General features: G+C 44.5%; 2 protein-coding genes across 2 annotated transcripts in view; one reads left to right on the plus strand and one right to left on the minus strand.

Annotated features, from left to right (window-relative positions):
* LOC310800245 (uncharacterized protein) overlaps positions 1-4029 on the plus strand; it is a gene marked incomplete at both ends in the record, with an annotated part of 8046 nt that extends 4017 nt beyond the window's left edge. Inside the window, one exon of the mRNA XM_083662824.1 lies at positions 2342-4029. Within this exon, the coding sequence (XP_083518950.1) occupies positions 2342-4029 (1688 nt within the window). The remainder of the gene's footprint in view (positions 1-2341) is intronic.
* The window catches only part of LOC310800169 (dynein axonemal heavy chain 5-like), a gene marked incomplete at both ends in the record, with an annotated part of 678223 nt that overhangs the window by 136853 nt on the left and 521982 nt on the right, over positions 1-19388 (minus strand). The window contains 2 exons of the mRNA XM_083662754.1: positions 9603-9756; positions 17293-17423. Coding sequence (XP_083518880.1) covers positions 9603-9756; positions 17293-17423 — 285 coding nt within the window. The remainder of the gene's footprint in view (positions 1-9602; positions 9757-17292; positions 17424-19388) is intronic.

Genomic DNA, 19388 nt, shown 5'->3' on the forward strand with positions numbered 1-19388 from the left:
AGGCAGTCTCTCAAAGCTGCTATAAATAGGGTGGAATGTACAGTATATGACAGTACAACTGAGGCCATAGAGAGGCAAAGTGACCGCCTACTTCCTGCTTCAGCACTGTACCAGAGATTTTCATCCGCCATTTATTTTCCCATAGACATTTCGTAAAATGCTTATAAAAAGAGTTACTTGTTCAAACCAAACGGTTCAGATATATTTAGAAACAGGAGAGATCGCATAACATTTCACCCGGACTAAAACGCAAAAGAAATCCGATTTAACGATTGTCATTTTCTTTTTTCTTTTTTCCCGAAGTGAAATGTTCTATGGTCTCTCCGGATTCTAAATATAGCTGAACCTTTTGGTTTGACGAAGTAAAATTATTTTTACAAGCATTTTACCAAATGTCTATGGGAAAATAAATGGCGGATGAAAATCTCTGGTAGGCTACAGTGCTGAAGCAGGAAGTAGGCGGTCCCTTTGGATCTCTATTTCTCCCTTAAAACACAAACCTCGACTGTAAAGGCTCACGCACACCTTCAATTTCTTGGAGACGTGCGTAAGAGGAAATGTCCATATAGGCGAGAGAAGAGAGAATTCCCGGACACAGTTAAATGGTAAATGGCCTGCATTTATATAGAGCCTTTATCCAAAGCACTTTACAATCAGTAGGTACATTCACCCATTCATACACCGATGGTGGCAGGTTACCATGCAGGGTGCTGGCACACCATCTGGCACACTGTGTCCGGGAAAAATACATAGCTGAATTGCTCCCACGCTACGAACCGTCTAGAACTCTTAGGTCAACAGGGTCCAGCTTATTAACTGTCCCTAGGATCAAATCAAATCATGGGAAGGCTGCATTTACCCACTATGCTTCTGCTAGCTGGAACAAATTGCCTGAAGACCTCAGATCTGCCCCAACCTTACTTACTTTTAAAAATAGACTAAAGACTTTTATGTTTACCGTCGCTTTTAACTGCTGACAGCTACTATGCAAACCCAATGAGTCCTCTATAAGTTTTTAGCTCTTTCTGCAACTGCTGCGCCTGTTGCTTAATGCACTTTTTATACTCTTTTTTTTTAAAGTTTTGTTGTGATGCTTTTAAATGTCCATTTTATTCTCTTCTTTTCTTTTTTTTGCCTGTCAACCATTTTATGTGAAGCACTTTGTCTCTGTGTATGAAATGTGCTATACAAATAAACTTGACTTGACTTGACCATCAGGAGTAATTTGGGATTCAGTGTCTTGCCCAAGGACACTTCGACATGCAGACTGGAGGAGGCAGGAATTGAACCATCGACCTCTTTCATCCAAAGCGATTAGTGGACGACCTGCTCTACCTCCTGAGCTACAGCCGCCGCCGTTCTTCTTCTACAGTCGCCACAGTTCATTGACTTGCAATGAACTTTATTACTGACACATCATTTTGGTCCTTGGACCTTCATCAGGTAAAACTGTTTTAACCTGATCACCTGATGATAATGGTAATAAAGTTGTTTTGCAAGTGAAAGGACAGTGTCATACAGTCATCTCATAAAATATATACGTGCAATTTCCTGGTCCGAGTTCACTCTTTTACGCACTGTGAGGTTATCTGAGTGCAATATTTAGCACAACGCTTGCACAGTGTATCAGGTCATAAACAGGATCAACTCTGGTTTATGTGAGCTCGTCCCAACTCTCCCTTCTTCCCCTGCACACATACGATAGCAGGGAAAAAATCTTATTAGGTGGAAAAGTGAAAATGTAAAAGCACTAGCCTGAGTATCGTGTGCAGAGGACCGCAGATATGGAAGGAGCTCGATGGTTTCATCAAAATGTCACAGTCCTTCTCATCTTTCAAGAAAAATGTTAGACAGAAGTTACTGTCCACATACGTGTAATTGATAGTTACTTGTCTGACTAAGATATATATCGTAATGAGCAATGTGTCTTGCTCTAAATTGGATTATGTATTTGGTGTGTGTGTGCGTGTGTGTGTGTGTGTGTGTGTGTGCGTGCGTGTGCCTGTGTGTGTGCGGGTGTGTGCGTGGGTGTGTTGTGATATAATGGGTCAAGTGGGCGGGGCTGCATGAGGTGACTTATAAACAAGGTCAAAGTCTTCCTGGTATGAAACACCTGATAACTCCTCCCTCTTCTTCCTGCTCTCAAACAGCACTGAGCCAGTTCCATTGTGTTCACATCATATGTGCTGGTTTGAAGATGGGTGTAAACAGCTGCTGTGATGTGTAAGAGCTAACAAGCCCATTCACCACAGAGCAGCAACAACACGGAGAAAAGGAATCCATTTTTGGTTTGGAACAGAGCGCAACTTTGATCTGTTGTGCAAAAGTGAATCTACCTGAGATTCACTGTCACTGAGAAGTGAAATGGCGCAGCAAGGAATTCAGCTGGACGAGGCAAAATTCTGCTGTTCGATCTGTCTGGATCTACTGAAGGATCCGGTGACTATTCCCTGTGGGCACAGCTACTGCATGAGCTGTATTAAAGACTGCTGGGAGGAAGAGGATCAGAAGAAAATCCACAGCTGCCCCCAGTGCAGACAGACCTTCACACCGAGGCCTGTCCTGGTGAAAAACACCATGTTAGCAGAGTTGGTGGAGGACCTGAGGAAGACCGGACTCCAAGCTGCTCCTCCTGATCGCTGCTATGCTGGACCTGGAGATGTGGGCTGTGATTTCTGCACTGGGAGAAAGCTGAAAGCCCTCAAGTCCTGTCTGGTGTGTCTGGCCTCTTACTGTGAGCAGCACCTCCAGCCTCACTATGATGTAGCTCCATTAAAGAAACACAAGCTGGTGGAAGCCACCGTGAAGCTTCAGGAGAACATCTGCTCTCGTCACGACGAGGTGATGAAGATGTTCTGCCGTACTGATCAGCAGTGTATCTGTTATCTCTGCTCTGTGGACGAACATAAGGGACACGACACAGTCTCAGCTGCCGCAGAAAGGGCCGAGAGGCAGAAAGAGCTCGGGGTGAATCGGCAAAAAATCCAGAAGAGACTCCAGGGCAGAGAGAAAGACGTGAAGGTGCTACAACAGAACCTGAAGGCTATGAATCTCTCTGCTGATAAAGCAGTGATGGACAGTGAGAAGATCTTCACTGAGCTGGTCCGTCTCATTCAGAAGAGAAGCTCTGAGGTGAAGCAGCAGATCAGATCCCAGCAGAAAGTGGAAGCTACTCGGGCTGAAGAACTTCAGGAGAAGCTGAAGCAGGAGATCTCTGAGCTGAGGAGGAAACACACTGAGCTGGAGCAGCTCTCACACACAGAGGATCACATCCACTTCCTCCACAGTTACCCCTCGCTGTCACGTCTCAGTGAAGCTACAGACTCACCCAGGATCGATACCCGTCCTCTGCACTACTTTGAAGATGTGACTGCAGCTGTGTCAGAGGTCAGAGATAAACTACAGGACATTCTGACAGAGGAACGGCCTAAGATCTCACTGACAGTGACTGAAGTGGATGTTTTACTGCCACAACCAGAGCCCAAGACCAGAGCTGACTTCTTACAATATTCACATCAGATCACACTGGATCCAAACACAGCACACATACGGCTGTTATTATCTGAGGGGGACAGAAAAGCAACATGCATGAAAGAAGCACAGTTATATTCTAGTCACCCAGACAGATTCACTTCCTACTGGCAGGTCCTGAGTAGAGAGGGTCTGACTGGACGTTGTTACTGGGAGGTGGAGTGGAGCGGCGATGTTAGAATAGCAGTCTCATATAAAGATATTAGCAGAACAGGGTGGGAAAGTATATTTGGATACAATGACAAGTCTTGGTCATTAGAGTGTCTCAGCAGTAGTTGTCACTTCATACATAACAGTATCAAAACTCTCATCTCAGTCCCTCCCTCCTCCAGAGTAGGAGTGTACCTGGATCACAGAGCAGGTATTCTGTCCTTCTACAACGTCTCTGAAACCATGACTCTCCTCCACAGAGTCCAGACCACATTCACTCAGCCTCTCCATCCTGGACTGTGGTGTTGGAGGACTGGAGACACTGCTGAGCTGTGTAAGCTCAAGTAGACAGGACTTATTAAAGCAGCTGTGTGTGTGTGTGTGTGTGTGTGTGTGTGTGTGTGTGTGTGTGTATGTGTATGTGTGTATGTGTGTATGTGTGTGTGTGTGTGTGTGTGTGTGTGTGTGTGTGTGTGTGTGTGTGTGTGTGTGTGTGTGTGTGTGTGTGTGTGTGTGTGATATCATCGGGGCTTTTTGATGTTGTGCAACATCTTTGGTGTTTATTGTTTGCTGACTTTGGTCTTAAGTTGTTATTCGACACTGGATCAGAGCCACCTGATCATCTGTTGTCATCATGTGTCATCATTAAACTGAATTGCATTGAATTGCTTCATCTCAGGCAGTCTCTCTAAGCTGCTATAAATAGGGTGGAATGTACAGTATATGACAGTACAACTGAGGCCATAGAGAGGCAAAGTGACCGCCTACTTCCTGCTTCAGCACTGTACCAGAGATTTTCATCCGCCATTTATTTTCCCATAGACATTTCGTAAAATGCTTATAAAAATAGTTACTTGTTCAAACCAAACGGTTCAGATATATTTAGAAACAGGAGAGATCGCATAACATTTCACCCGGACTAAAACGCAAAAGAAATCGGATTTAACGATTGTCGTTTTTTTTTTTTTTTTGGTCGAAGTGAAATGTTCTATGGTCTCTCCGGATTCTAAATATAGCTGAACCTTTTGGTTTGACGAAGTAAAATTATTTTTACAAGCATTTTACGAAATGTCTATGGGAAAATAAATGGCGGATGAAAATCTCTGGTAGGCTACAGTGCTGAAGCAGGAAGTAGGCGGTCCCTTTGGATCTCTATTTCTCCCCTAAAACACAAACCTCGACTGTAAAGGCTCGCGCACACCTTCAATTTCTTGGAGACGTGCGTAAGAGGAAATGTCCATATAGGCGAGAGAAGAGAGAATTCCTGGACACAGTTAAATGGTAAATGGCCTGCATTTACTGTATATAGAGCCTTTATCCAAAGCACTTTACAGTCAGTAGGTACATTCACCCATTCACACACCGATGGCGGCAGGTTACCACGCAGGGTACTGGCACACCATCGGGAGTAATTTGGGATTCAGTATCTTGCCCAAGGACACTTCGACATGCAGACTGGAGGAGCCGGGAATTGAACCACCAACCTCTTTCATCCAAAGCGATTAGTGGACGACCTGCTCTACCTCCTGAGCTACAGCCGCCGCTGTTCTTCTTCTACAGTCGCCACAGTTCATTGACTTGCAATTAACTTTATTACTGACACATCATTTTGGTCCTTGGACCTTCATCAGGTAAAACTGTTTTAACCTGATCACCTGATGATAATGGTAATAAAGTTTTTTGCAAGTAAAAAGGACAGTGTCGGATAAACAGATATCACGATTTATTTGGGCAGGTGCCAGGCCCAGGGTGAAATTCAAGACACTCCAGATTGGAAAAGAGAGAGGAGGCCTGGCATTACCAAATATTAGGGAGTATTATTATGCTGCTCAGTTGAGATATGTTGTCTGCTGGTGCTCTCCGACCTACCGGGCTAGATGGAAAGATATTGAGATGAGTCTGGAGCAAGTTCAACCTCAGACATTACTAGGGGGAAAGGTCCGTGCAATTTTAAAGGGAGATAACAACATTCTAGAAAACTCATTAACAATTTGGAAAGAAGTGGTTAAAAAATATAACTTAGCAAAAGCTAGTAGACTATTGATCTGGCCATCCCAGTCCCCCAGCTTCAGACCTGGAGAATTGGATAATACCTTTGCAAGGTGGAGGGAAAGGGGTATGACAGCCATGTGCACACTATTGGAGGGTCACAAGTTTAAGTCTTTTGAGAAATGTAAAACCAAATTTGATCTAGAAAACTGGGACTTGCTCAGATATCTTCAGTTGAGACACTTCTTCGATACAGAAATTAAGAAACAGATCTCAGCTGAAGGAAATGAAGTGATTGGAGTATTTATGGGAGCATATACACAAACCCCAGCTAAAACGGTTTCTAGATTATATAGAAGTTTGCATAACCGAAATGGGAATAATTCACTGTATGTTAAATTGAAATGGGAACTAGAACTGGGTATTAATCTGTCAGAGGATGATTGGCTTTCGATATGCGAAACACAACAAACTTCAACAAGCTCCAGAGGATGGAGAGAATTTGGATGGAAAAATCTGATCCGCTTTTTCATCACACCTCAAATAAAAAACAAACAGTTAGGTGAACAGCAGCCCTGCTGGAGACAGTGTGGAGCGATGAATGCCAATCACTCTCATATTTTCTGGTTGTGCATAAAAATACAATCTTTCTGGGTCAATATTAGTCAAAGCGTAAAGGAAGTCTTGGGTTACAAGTTCCCTAGGGAGCCACAGGTTGTTTATCTTGGGTTAATCACAGAAGATGTCATTCATAAGGAGGACTCCTATCTGTTTAAGATTCTCACTCTTGCGGGGAAAAAGGCCATTACGAGGAATTGGCTCAAAGAAGATCCACCAGGAGCAGATCAATGGTTGGCCATAGTAGAGGAGATTCACTCCATGGAAAAAATGACTTTTCGTCTTAGAACGAAGGCTAAGACTCTTGACCGCCGATGGGAAAAGTGGACTGCCTTCAGGGCAAGAGGCGAGCAGATTTCAATAACGGACTAAAAGGAAGGATCTGAGGACTGAGAAGCACAACCCACCGTGACAGTTTGGTTTTGCTTTGTTTGTCTCTTTCTGTATCTGTATTCTTTTCTTTTCAAGTGTCGATGTATGTCTGTGTACTTTTGTTAACTCAAAATAAAGAGTAAAAAAAAAAAAAAAACATTGTTGCCACCGACGATAGAATAATGATCTTTATCTTTATTGTTTATTTGAGCAGGGAGAGTACACAATAAATGTATTGCAGCAGAAATAGCTAAGAGCTAATTTGCATCTGTAGTCCCTGGGCGCACAGAGTCCTGTGCGCACGCAGTACATATCAAATACAGAAATAAAAGAAAATATACATGGTACAAAAAATGATCATGGCCGGTGGCGACCATCATAAATCGCTCTACTATAACTGTGCTGTTTCACTGTCCCACTATTCTCTGTACACAGAGACCTTCACCGGTAAAATCTTCAGAGGGCGTCCCCAGTGTTAAACCATGGAAACACCCTGTCAGTGAAAGTGTGTGTGTAGGTGTGTAGGTGTGTGTGAAGGTGTGTGTGTTTGTGAAGGTGTGTATGTGTGTGTGTAGGTGTGTATGTGTGTTAGTATCAGGATCAGAGAATGACAGCTTTCCTCTGTTCCATTCCAGACTCACTCTGACCCTCTGGAGCTTCTCCACTGGGAGAACATTGAGTGGATCTGATGGGGATATATATAGACCATGATATAACCTGATTCTCCATCATCCACGTTCCTCTGGACAGACACTGCTGCTGCTACACCCACTCAGTACCCAGTATGTACAAGTCCCCAACCCCAACATCTCAGCTGTGAGTTGCTGAGTTCTCTGGCTGCATCATCTTCCCCACCTCTACCTCTAATAACATGTTTCCTTATAGCTTAACCAACCTGAAAGTCGAGGTGAACCCGTTCGTCACGTGCATCTGAGTCCGTTTCAGACTGAAAAAAAATTGAGAGGCGGACCATATACGTGTCGATGATTTGATTTGACAATTCTGTCGACTGTCTTTGGCATTGGTCAATCATGGCGTGTTCCACCCCCAAATCGAGTGGGATTCAGCGTGTTGTCGTGCGGAGCGAGTGGGATCTGCGGAGTACCAGGCATTACGCTGCTTCGTGCGGGGCGAGCGGACAATCCGATGCGTGGGTGCTGCCCGCCCGCCTGGAATCTCCGAGGGCAGACCCCTGACTACCACGCTTTCAAGCGCGCGCCTTTTACGCTATTTCTGTAAATACGATATCCCTGGAATGCGCGTTTTAACGAGCCAGTTACATTTCTTTGCATTCTTAGAGATTATAGTTTTTGTTTTTTGTTCATGTTTCTAACAATTGGCCAAGTTAGTAGTTAGTTTATGGGATAGGAATTCTGCCTGATGACAGGCACTAGGCACTATTTTCTACTTCATTTGGAAGAGAAAATTATCCTGAAATGAAGATTTGATTGACAGCTGCATGTTGTGATATGATTGAAATGGGGTAGAAATTTGATAGCACTAGGTGACGTCAGCAAACTGTACATTACTGTTATCAATTAAATCTTGAAAAATGAACTTTTGATGTGAAAAAGTGTGAAAAACTAAAGAAATTAGATTTTTGTGATTTTTTTGCATACATTATTTAATAGGTGCACTGCATACCCAGGTATTTGAACTAAAATAAAAGAAAAGTCATTTTTGGGTTCAGCTCGACTTTAAGCATACATCATTCTCCATCATTAAGACAGACACACAGACAGACAGACTCAGCAGCTAAAAAAAAAAAAATGGCCGCGTTTGAGGTTGACGTGTGTGAGTAGGCTCCCACAGAGTCAGTCTGCTAATCTAGCCTATCATGTAAATGTTGGCTGTAATTAAGGAGACACCTTTTGGCGCAGAATGTTAATTCATTTCAATTGAACTGTTACTAATGGAAAAGTGGATTTGATCTAATCCGACCTTTATTCTAAGCATTTGAGAAATATCCACGCCAAACGCTCTGATTGCTGAGTACCCGCACCTGCTGCCTCTGGCTTAATGCACAGCCCGAGCAACAATGTCTGTGGATATGACTCTGGAGGAATTGTGGGACGCAGTGCAGCAAGGCAGCAAGAATGAAGTTATGCTGAAATTAATGGACTTGGATAAACGGATAGATCAGGTGAATTCCAGCATGTCTGCTTCTCAATGATCAAATTGTTGAAGTTTCAACAAGAGCGAGTGCTACCAAGGATAATATAGCTGTTGCTGATAAGAAGATCACAGTGCTACAAAAAACAGTATAGGTTGAGGCCACGTCTCATCATAGACGCTGGTTTAGCTGGCTCAGCCTGGCTGGGGGCGGGGTCAGGGTGGGGTAAAAACCCCCGTTCTATCCATTCAGCAAAGTTAGAATTTAGCTGATAGCCCAGCCCAGGCAGACACGATCGGGGATTTAACCACCGCAGTAAACACACATCTGAGCAGACGTCTTGTGTTCTGCTCTAGAACCCCCAAACCTGTAGTTTAGAGCCGCAGCACCGTCTTTTGGTGAGTCAGCCCATGAGATATATGGGCGGTTTTACCCCACTCGCGCGCCAGCCGTTTAACATTTTGTGGGCGTTCCCAGACATGCGGACTGTCTCTATATGAACTTGAATCTAAGGTGGATTACCTGGAGAATAAAAGTCGACAATCTAATCTGCTGATCTTTGGACAGTGCCGAAAAGAAAGATATGGTGGGATTTGTCCTGGGCTGGAACATACAGAGCGAGTCCCCTTTGCTTATTGAAAGAGCTCATCGTATTTCTGCTTCACGAGCAAAACCCATAATCGTCAGGTTCAGGGACTAACAGAACCAACAGAAATTCAAAGTGATGAAATCTGCCCGGGATGTTTTTTTTTCCAGACTAGACATGTACTGTCTGTATGTATGCATGTGTGTTTTGGGGTGATTCTGCGTGGGGTCGTGTGCTCCTGACCTCTCCAGAAGACAGCACGTTGTTGAGGTACTCGAGGAAGGCCTCGTCCTTGATCTCGTTGTCGGTGAAGATGAAGCTGATGCCTTTGCCGTGCTGCCCGGCGGTCCTGTACAGCCCCTTCAGGTCGTCCATCAGGTTGGCTGTGTTGTAGGAGCTGAATGCAAGAAGCACAATGCAAAACATCAATACTGTAGATTAGAGCCCGACGATACTGGATTCTGGAGGCCGATGCCGATATTAGAGAGTAAAAAGATTCCGATATCGATATAACGGCCGATATTCTTATATTATAAAACGGCTCTCTCAAATCAAGCAATCTGATTGGTTCACAGCCATTGTATAATTCCAGTAACCGAGTTCAATAACCCATGGCCATGGGTTATTGGTTGCCATGGCAACTCTCTTACTAAAAGGCAGCGCTGCGCTCGAGCCAAACAGCTTTCTCCTGATCTGCTGTATGGAGGGTCACTAGTCCTTACAATGAGTCATTATGGACGCATGATGGCGCAACTCTCTTACTAAAAGTACCTCAAAAACAAAATGGCGGAGACAACTTTCAGATCCTTGTGAATCGATCTTCGCTTATAACTTTACTAATACTTCGCAGAAAATGATGTTTTGTACAAGAATAGACGTGGGCTAATGTCTTAACCCCTCTCTCGCGCGCCCTCACTCTTAACCCCGCATTTCTAAATAAGACGTAACGTTACTTGGTGTCGGCATACGGCTCTGGTGTCGGGCTTCGCAAAAGCTCTCAGCAAGCGCCAGGATTGGCCAATGTCGACTTCAGTCTCCAGAACGATCCAATCAAATCACCCGCACGTCTATCTTCTTGCTAGAGGTCCCGCCTTACAGTAGTGTTTCAACTGACTCTATCAGAATAAAATGCCAGTCGGACTTATAGTATTATTATTATTATATTATTATACTTGGAAACCGTTTTATAAAAGCAATATAGCACTCGAGCTGCGTGGTGTTGTGGAATATATCCCGCAGATAAGCTGTTATCCCACTCGGCCTGCGGCCTCGTGGGATAACAGCTGATCAGCGGGATATATTTGCCACAACACACTGGCTCTCATGCTATATTGCTTAATTATATAATACACATTATATTACACAATTCTTTTGCAATGATCCCGCAAATATCAAACACTTGAGAAAGATATGACTTGACATGACTTGAGATATGTAATGTAGGCAGGATATTTTACAGCTTATCAATATAAGAAATGCCCGATAGAGTATTTATAGACAGAACTAGTAGACAAGACCAGAGATAGGGGGAGAGGGAGAGACAGTGTATGCATCTGCTTTTGTGTGTTTGAGTGTGTATCTGTGTGTATATGTATTTGTGTCTGAGGTTGAATGAACTGAGAGAGAGAGAGAGATATAGAGAGAGAGATATAGAGAGAGAGAGAAAGAGAGAGAGAGAGAGAGACAGAGAGAGAGAGAGAGAGAGAAAGAGAGAGACAGAGAGATATAGAGAGAGAGAGAGAGAGAGCGAGAGAGAGAGAGAGACAGAGAGATATAGAGAGAGAGAGAGAGAGAGCGAGAGAGAGAGAAAGAGAGACAGAGAGAGAGAAAGAGAGAGAGAGAGAGACAGAGAGACAGAGAGAGAGAGAGAGAGAGAGAGAGAGAGAGAGAGAAAGAGAGAGAGACAGAGAGAGAGAAAGAGAGAGAGAAAGAGAGAGAGAGAGAGAGAGAGAGAGAGAGAGAGAGAGAGAGAGAGAGAGAGAGAGAGAGAGAGAGAGAGACAGAGAGAGAGGCTTTGTTAGAAAGAATAACCAAAATAATGAGGGAGAGGAACTGAACGCATGAGAATAGAAGCAAAGATGCAGTCTGTTGTGATGTGCAAATTCTGAGTCAGATTGGATCTGCACCAAAACTTAATGGGTTCTTCCTTGGCCCATGCTACACCCTCCTGCCAAGTTTCATCACAATCAGCTCAATAGTTTTTCTGTGATCCTGTTCACAGACAGACAGACAGACACAGACAGACAGACAGCATAACCTCCTTGTTACATAACCTCAACCTTGGCAGATGAGGCAGACACACACCAGAGAAGCCTGTGAAGCCCAGAGGAGAGACATAGGGCTCATTCATATTAATAGCAAACACTCAAATCTGTTAGGAAAACAGCAGACAGGAAACATGGCTGCTACAAATCATGCACAAGTGGACTGCAGAGAGAGATGCATGTTGCTGCAGCCCATCTGTTGGTCAACCAATTCATCCACAATTCTCTCAGGGCACTCCCCTGTTCCAGACACTTCTGGCTTCCATGTCTGCACATGTCCAAACCAGCCTCCAAAGACATAGTAAACGTTGGTCCAGAGCCCAAAGATGTTGAAGTCTCACAAGAACTGGGTTAAGAGATACTATTGTTCATCCGTGACCGCTAGACGTTGCCGCGGTGGTCGTTTAATGTAAAGCTGCGTTCACACCGACCTATTAAAGTTCTTCGCTGGCGTCGAGTTTACATACAAAGTCAATGCAAACGAGCGATTGAGCGTATATTCGCCCGGGAGAAAAATCGCCGGGCGTCCGAGCGACAGAGACAGAGTGATAGGGAGAAAATTCGCTCGTCGCCCGAGATGAAATATCCCAACTCGAGCGAAATGACGCTGGCATCAGTCGCTCGCTGTTCAACGCTGATTGGCTGCCGTGTTGAGAGTGAGTCAAGGATCACACTGGCTTGGAACAAACCTCTGGTTTATTGTGTGGCAACAAACCGCATTGACAGGCTGACAGCTGACATGAAGTGAAGTCTGTACTACCGGTATAGAGCTCGCGTTAGGAGCACACTGATAGGCTTAGCTTGTAAAAAAACTACGGTGGCTTGTAGTGGACAAATATCATGACATTGCGTAACGTTATAGCCCCCACATGTCCGTCAATTATTGTGCCTGTTGATGAGTGATTTAAACACAGCGACAGAGCGATTCAAAAGGATGAATCGAGCGACAGAGAGAAAAATAATTTTATTCGCGTTTTTGACGCATATCGTCATAAAATGATCCCTAAAGAACGATCAGACTGCTATTCTCTCCCGAGCTCTTTTCAGCGGTAGTTACAGGCATCCCATTTTCGCCTGTCGGGTCAGTGAGACACAACTCTCGTCAAGTCAGTCCACAGGCCAGCGGCAGGAAAGTCCCGCGAGACTTTTCCTGTCCATTCTCCTGAATGGAGAATGGATCAGATTATGACGATATGGGTCGAAAACGGGAATAAAACTGTCTATTTACATGGATGAAAAGCACGCTGCCACGTGGCCCCCACGGAGCTCCATTCTAGGACTGGCTTGCACACTATTGATCTCAAAACAACGCCTAAGACGGACAAAAACGCTGCGGAGAACACTGGGTGAGTCGTCAGATAATAATTAATGTGAGGAGAGGGCTCCAGGTTAAAAAAAACGAAATTCTCCTTTAACTTTGTGATCATATTCGTCGTAATTCTTTGTCGTATTGTCATATTGTATCGCATTGTGCTGTACTGTATTGCATTGCAGAGTGCCGTATCTGGTTGTATTGTATCTTGTCTGATTGAATGTGCTGCGTCCATCTGTCCAGCCAATTACTTCATCCTGATTGCAGCCGCTGAATGATAAACGATGCATGTCTTTCACACGCTGAAAGGACTTGCATTCAAATCTACAGCATGGAAGCTGTTGTTGTTGTTGTTGTTGTGTTTCCTGTACAAGCTTTTCCCTGGTGATTAAAGAGGTAGAGCCTGGTGATTAAAGAGGTGGAGCCTGGTGATTAAAGAGGTGGAGCCTGGTGATTAAAGAGGTGGAGCTTAGGGCCAACCTGCTTAGTGGAGTTGCCACCGCAGATTAAACGTTGCCATTTGTGTTGAATTCAGTGGAGGTGTTTTACTGCCAAATGCTGTTGTAATCGGCAACCTTTCAAAACAATGAAAGAAAAGAAATTGAATGAAAAGAAATTGGTTTGCGCTGAACCTAATTCAAATTGCAGTGATACACAGCTGGCAAATGGAGGTGGCCACATGTTACAGTATTATATAGGGTTGGCCGATTGGATGAATGCATCTGGGATCGGCGACAGACTGAATTGCCAGTGGAAATTGCCAATGCAAATTTGCTTACATTAAACGCGATTTTCAGACGGAAGCCCGTCTTTATTGTCACACGAACACTTCAACACATGCATGCGGCCACAACACACACTCATGCTGACGGTGGCCTGTGAAATCTGTCCTCTGCATTTGACCCATCCAGGCTTGTCCTTTCCTCCAGAGGGCAGGCCAGGAGCAGTGGTCGCTTTTTCTTTCCAGTGCCCGGGGACCAACTGCAGATGTTGTCGTCACTGGTCGGATGATGATCTTCTGCATGTTTTTAGTGGGGGGTTATGTACGGAGGAACCCCCTGGGGGGTACGGGGAGAACATGCAAACTCCACACAGAAAGGCCCTTTCGACGAGATAGCCCACCTGGGCAGTAGGCACTGAAGATATGGGGGAGTCACAACTCCAGCGCCCACAGCGTCCCGGGCGAGAATCAAACTCAGGACCTTCTAGCTGTGAGGCGACAGCGCTACCGACTGCGCCACCGTACCCCCATTACTCTTTCATGCCATTGCAAATGACTTTTGCACTGCCTTCCTCCCTGTATTTACTGCTAGGCTCCATTACTGCAGCCTGTAGGTAAGCTGTTGTGAATTACATTTTTCAAATGCAATGCAATCCAATGAAATGTTATTTACATTTGCATATTAAACAGAAATGGCAGAGGCATCGAAACAAGACTAGGTGTAAAACCTATATAGCTGACCCGCCAGCTCTTTTCCACCTTAAGCTCAATCTTGGTAAGACAGAGCTACTCTTCCTCCAAGGGAAAGACTGCCCTCTCCCAGACCTCTCCATCTCCATTGACAATACCACTGTGCTTCCCTCCCAAACAGCTAAGAACCTTCGGGTGATCATTGACAACCAGCTGTCTTGCTCAGCCAACATTGCTGCGACAGCACGCTCCTGTAGGTTCTCTGTAAAATCCGCCCGTTTCTCACAACGGAAGCGACACAACTCCTGTTCCAGTCACTTATCATCTCTCGCCTGGACTACTGCAACGTGCTCCTGGCCGGCCTACCTGCCACCGACATCCGACCGCTTCAGCTCATTCAGAACGCTGCAGCCCGTCTGGTGTTCAACCAACCCAAATTCTCTCATGTCACTCCCCTCTTCACCTTCACTGGCTTCCGATCTCGGCACGCATCAAATTCAAGACACTGGTACTGGCCTACAGGGCAGTACACCAGTCAGCTCCCCTGTACCTGCAATCTATGGTCAGGTTCCAAACCTCTCACCGTTCCCTTCGCTCCTCCACCAGTGCAGGTCGCCTCGCCCCTCCTTCGCTACGGGGGCTCAAAAGTCGCTCATCCCGTTCGCGACTCTTCTCGTCCCTGGCACCTCAATGGTGGAACGAGCTTCCACCTTCGGTCATGACGGCCGAATCACTGCCGATCTTTCGGAAAACACTAAAGACTCACCTTTTCAGGCTCCATCTGGGCCCTTCTTGATCTAACTTATTTCTCTCTCTTAAAAAAAAAAAAATCTTAACTAACCTTAACTTGTACCACTGTTCCTTCAGAAGTTGTAGTTATCATAGACTGTGTTGCATACTTGATTGCTCTATTGCTGATAAAAATGTGTTATTGTAAGTCGCTTTGGATAAAAGCGTCTGCCAAATGACGTAATATAATGTAATGTTTTCCAAGGAAAGTCACACTGCTTGCACTCCCCCCCTCCTTTCTCTGAGCTGCAGCCTTCACCCCTCCTTATGGTGCAGCGAATCTACACTTTCCTGGAGGAGTGTTAATAATCCATGAATCCACTCATGGTTTGTTATAGGCCTACGGGACATTCATTATGAGTTTACTAATTGCTTGTGTTGCTAAGTTTGGTGAAACATTGGCTGTTATTTCAGATGTGAATTTCCTTCGTTTAATTAATTAATATGCACAGACGTTAATAGCAGGTACTTATCACCCATTATGCATTTTTAGCAACTCGTTAGCAGACTGATGTCGTGATAGATTTTTGAATGCCAATGCAATTCACTTGTGCCATTAAGGCTATATTGATTAATAGGCTAGCTGAACACCCTTCACTTTCATTGCCTTATTCTCTTATTAATGTATATTGTCTTTCATTGTCTTCACGCGTGAAGTGGTGCCGTGTCGTCACACTTTTCACAAGTTTGCCAGTTTACACGGCGAAATGAGGGGTTGCGTTTTAAAAAGATTCAACCCTGGAACCTGTTTTTTTTTTTTGCATTTTCTGGTTTTAACAACAAAAAGTGTGCCGTTTTATCCAGAAATTGTTCTCGTCTGAACAGGCCCTCAGTCAGCACATTTCAGGCATTTCATGTTGCAAAATTGGCTGAAAAACGAAGTGGAAAGAGACATGTGGAGGAGTCCCGCAGCAATGACGTTCAACAAGTGAACGAGGAGGACAGGTCAGTGAAACGAGCACAAGCCAGAAGCGCAAGAGCGGCTTGCAGCCATGACGCCTTCCAGTGTAACGCTAATAGCGTTAGCAGCGCTGAACCGAGTGCCACATGTGCTGCTAGTGGCTCCGTCAGCAGCGCAAGTGGGGAAATCCACAAACAAACGACACAAAACAGTACGTAAATACAACTCCAGTTACATACAGTTAGGATTCAGCTGCCCAGGCAACAGTGCGGGCTGAGCAGGAGCGTTTAATAGAGTTGTCTTGTGACGAAACACTGAAGCCTGCTTTCAGAAAGTTGTTGGACTTTTGGATAAAGCAACACAGAGAATACCCTGCCCTGTCTGACAAAGCTGTGCGCTTTCTCCTTCCTTTTGCAAACACATATCTGTGCAAGAAAGGCTTCTGTTCACTTGCTGCCATCAAAACCAAATAGCTACAGAAGCAGGCTGGAATCAATCAATCAATCAATCAAAATGCACAGAGACAGACAGACACAACCTTCACGTTAGGCTTATGTGAGTTGTCAATGGACATGACCATGGTCTGTATGTGTGTGTTTGAATGTTTGACGTACAATTGTTTGCTGTGTGTGTGTGTGTGTGTGTGTGTGTGTGTGTGTGTGTGTGTGTGTGTGTGTGTGTGTGTGTGTGTGTGTGTGTGTGTGTGTGTGTGTGTGTGTGTGTGTGAGAGAGAGAGAGAGTGTTTGAAGTACATTTGCTGAAAAAAAGTTCTCAATTTTCTCACTTGCTGTGTGAGAATGATACGGTTATGTTCGCCTCGGTTCAACGGTCACGTGACACTCGAACGCAGACAGCCAAGGGAAGAGGAGCGCATAGTGAAACCACCTCGGAGGCAAGATGTAACATACTTGGCTGCAGCCGCATATAAACGACACACAACCACACAACTCACCTCCTCTCTCGTTCTTTGTGATTTTCACGCAGTCATACATCAAGGACAGGCTGATAAAAATAGCGGGGACACGTTCATTCATTTCAATCGAGTGAAAACCAAAACAAGGAAGTCAAGCGCGCGTGCCGTCTATATAGCCAATCAGACTTGCGCGACACATCGTGACGTAGTCAGCGACACTAGACATTTCACCAGGTAGCAGACACTGCTGCTCGCCGACACTTGAAAGTGTCGACTCAAGTCCTCATTTCTGTCGGCGACCGTTTCAAAAGTGTCAGCAGACGAAGCATAAATTGGGCTTTACCGTGTGAGTGTGATCTGGAAGATCCTGTATCCGGCGATGAAGGAGGCCAGTCTGGTCAGGCTCTGTTTGCCCGATCCCCCTACGCCCACCAACAAGGCATTACCTCTGGGTGTTCGGATTATCCTCGACACCTACATACACACACACACACACACACACACACACACACACACACACACACACACACACACACAGGAAAAGAGAGAAATGTGTGTGTAAGAGAAATGTGTGCGAGCAAGTGGGAAAATGCTTAAAAGCTCCACACATGAAGGTGCAGGAGTGCTGATTGAGACAATGTAACGGAACGTTTTTTTTAGCTTTATGCAGTTTCTGTGTGAGTGTATGAATGTTTGTGGTGGAATTGGCTGTGATAAAGTTTTTTTTTGTGGTCAGGAACGTCACTGCAGACAGCCGACAGAGAGGTCAGTGCCCTGTCTGTCGGACAACTTCTATGAGCTTTTGTGAAGACATCACACCTAGTCGTGCAGACATGAACTGTCACATATTATACTGCCTGTGAGATTGACTGTGGCATCTCATGTCATTAAATGTCATTAAATGATCATAAAGTCATTAAATGTCCTCAGGTGCGTTCTATAGAGTAACGCCGGAGATGCAAGCTGTGATTGTAGCTTGAGCCTTTCCTATGGTCTAAGCCAGAGCTGGGCAAGTGGCGGCCCGCGAGCGCCACAGTGCACCTGAACGCAACATGCAAGATACCCGCTGAATAAGTGTCCAAATGTTCATGTCATTCTGGCCAATACTCCACTTCTGTTATAACATTTCAGTCTGGAATATCTTTATAAAATCTTTATGACTAAAAGGCTAAAAGTAATCTCATGTGTAAGAAATGACTGTTCTACATTGAAGTAAAAATGTAAATAATTAAACTTGTTGGTTTTGGATTTTTTTAGCTTCAAGAGTGCATTTTTGTTTGTGTGACGCTCAACACAGGCTTTGAGATTCCCGGGCCACTTACTGATACTTATGCTTAAATTAACCTACTCATATTCTGGTTTATTTCAAGAAAAACATTTTGGCTAGTGGAAATTCTAATTGGCTGGTAACTTTAAAATCTAGCAGCCATATTGGCAGGTGGTCAAAAAAGTTAATTTCAAGCCCTGCAGGGAGGGCAGGTGGTGACATAGGAGTGAGTGAGAAAAGGATCAAATATTGGTGTTTAAGACTGAATGATGACATCACAACTGTTAATTTAAAATGAGTTATTCCTCCAAACCTGACTTCAAATGCCCAAAATGTTTACGCGCCGGTGCCGTTCGGCCCCCAACCCTCATTTTTTTGTGGCCCTCTCTATCATCAAAGTTCCTGGGTTACGGCATGACAATATTTGTTCGGCCCCCGGCAACAATCTGGGTTTCTCCTGTGGCCCCCCATGAAAAATAATTGCCCACCCATGGTCTAAGCTGAGGTGTGTCTTCTCTATCATTACTGTACATTCTGACTAAATGACGACATACAGTTTGATACAGTATCCCAGTCATGAGATGATTTGGTGGTTTAGAACCTCCACTATACAACTCTTTCTTCTTGGCCTCTCCTTCCCACTCAGCCTTCATACTGTCTCTCAATGAAGAGGTAACATTAAAGGGTTAATTTCAAATGCTGTATGTCCATTTTGGTCAATAAAGAAAGAAATAAAGAAATGTAGTTGATGTTCCTTCAACACAATATGCATGGTTTATTCTATATAAGTAAAGGGCTCATATTATTTAATTCTGTCAGTAATTTGTCAAATTGTTGACTTTCATTACACAATGTTTTTCAGATCAGGTGCCACATTTTTGTGGCAGGCACTGTCAGGCACAGATTTCATATAGTGTGGCTGTCTGACAAAAAAAAAATATATATATATATATATATACTGTGTATATATATATATATATATATACCCTGGTTCCCCTGGCCAGTGACACTTAGGAATAGACTAGGTGACAACCAGGTATAGATTGGTGACAAACTGGAGAGACAGTTGACGGTCGGAGAGACGGCAACCCGGTACGGGATGGGTTAGCACCCCAGACTGGCTCTCTCGTGAGGGAGAAATCCACAAACGCTACGGATTAGTCTCCCGAAAA

The sequence above is a fragment of the Poromitra crassiceps genome, assembly GCF_964638095.1.
Source record: "Poromitra crassiceps genome assembly, chromosome: 29".
Classification (NCBI taxonomy): Eukaryota; Metazoa; Chordata; class Actinopteri; order Beryciformes; family Melamphaidae; genus Poromitra; species Poromitra crassiceps.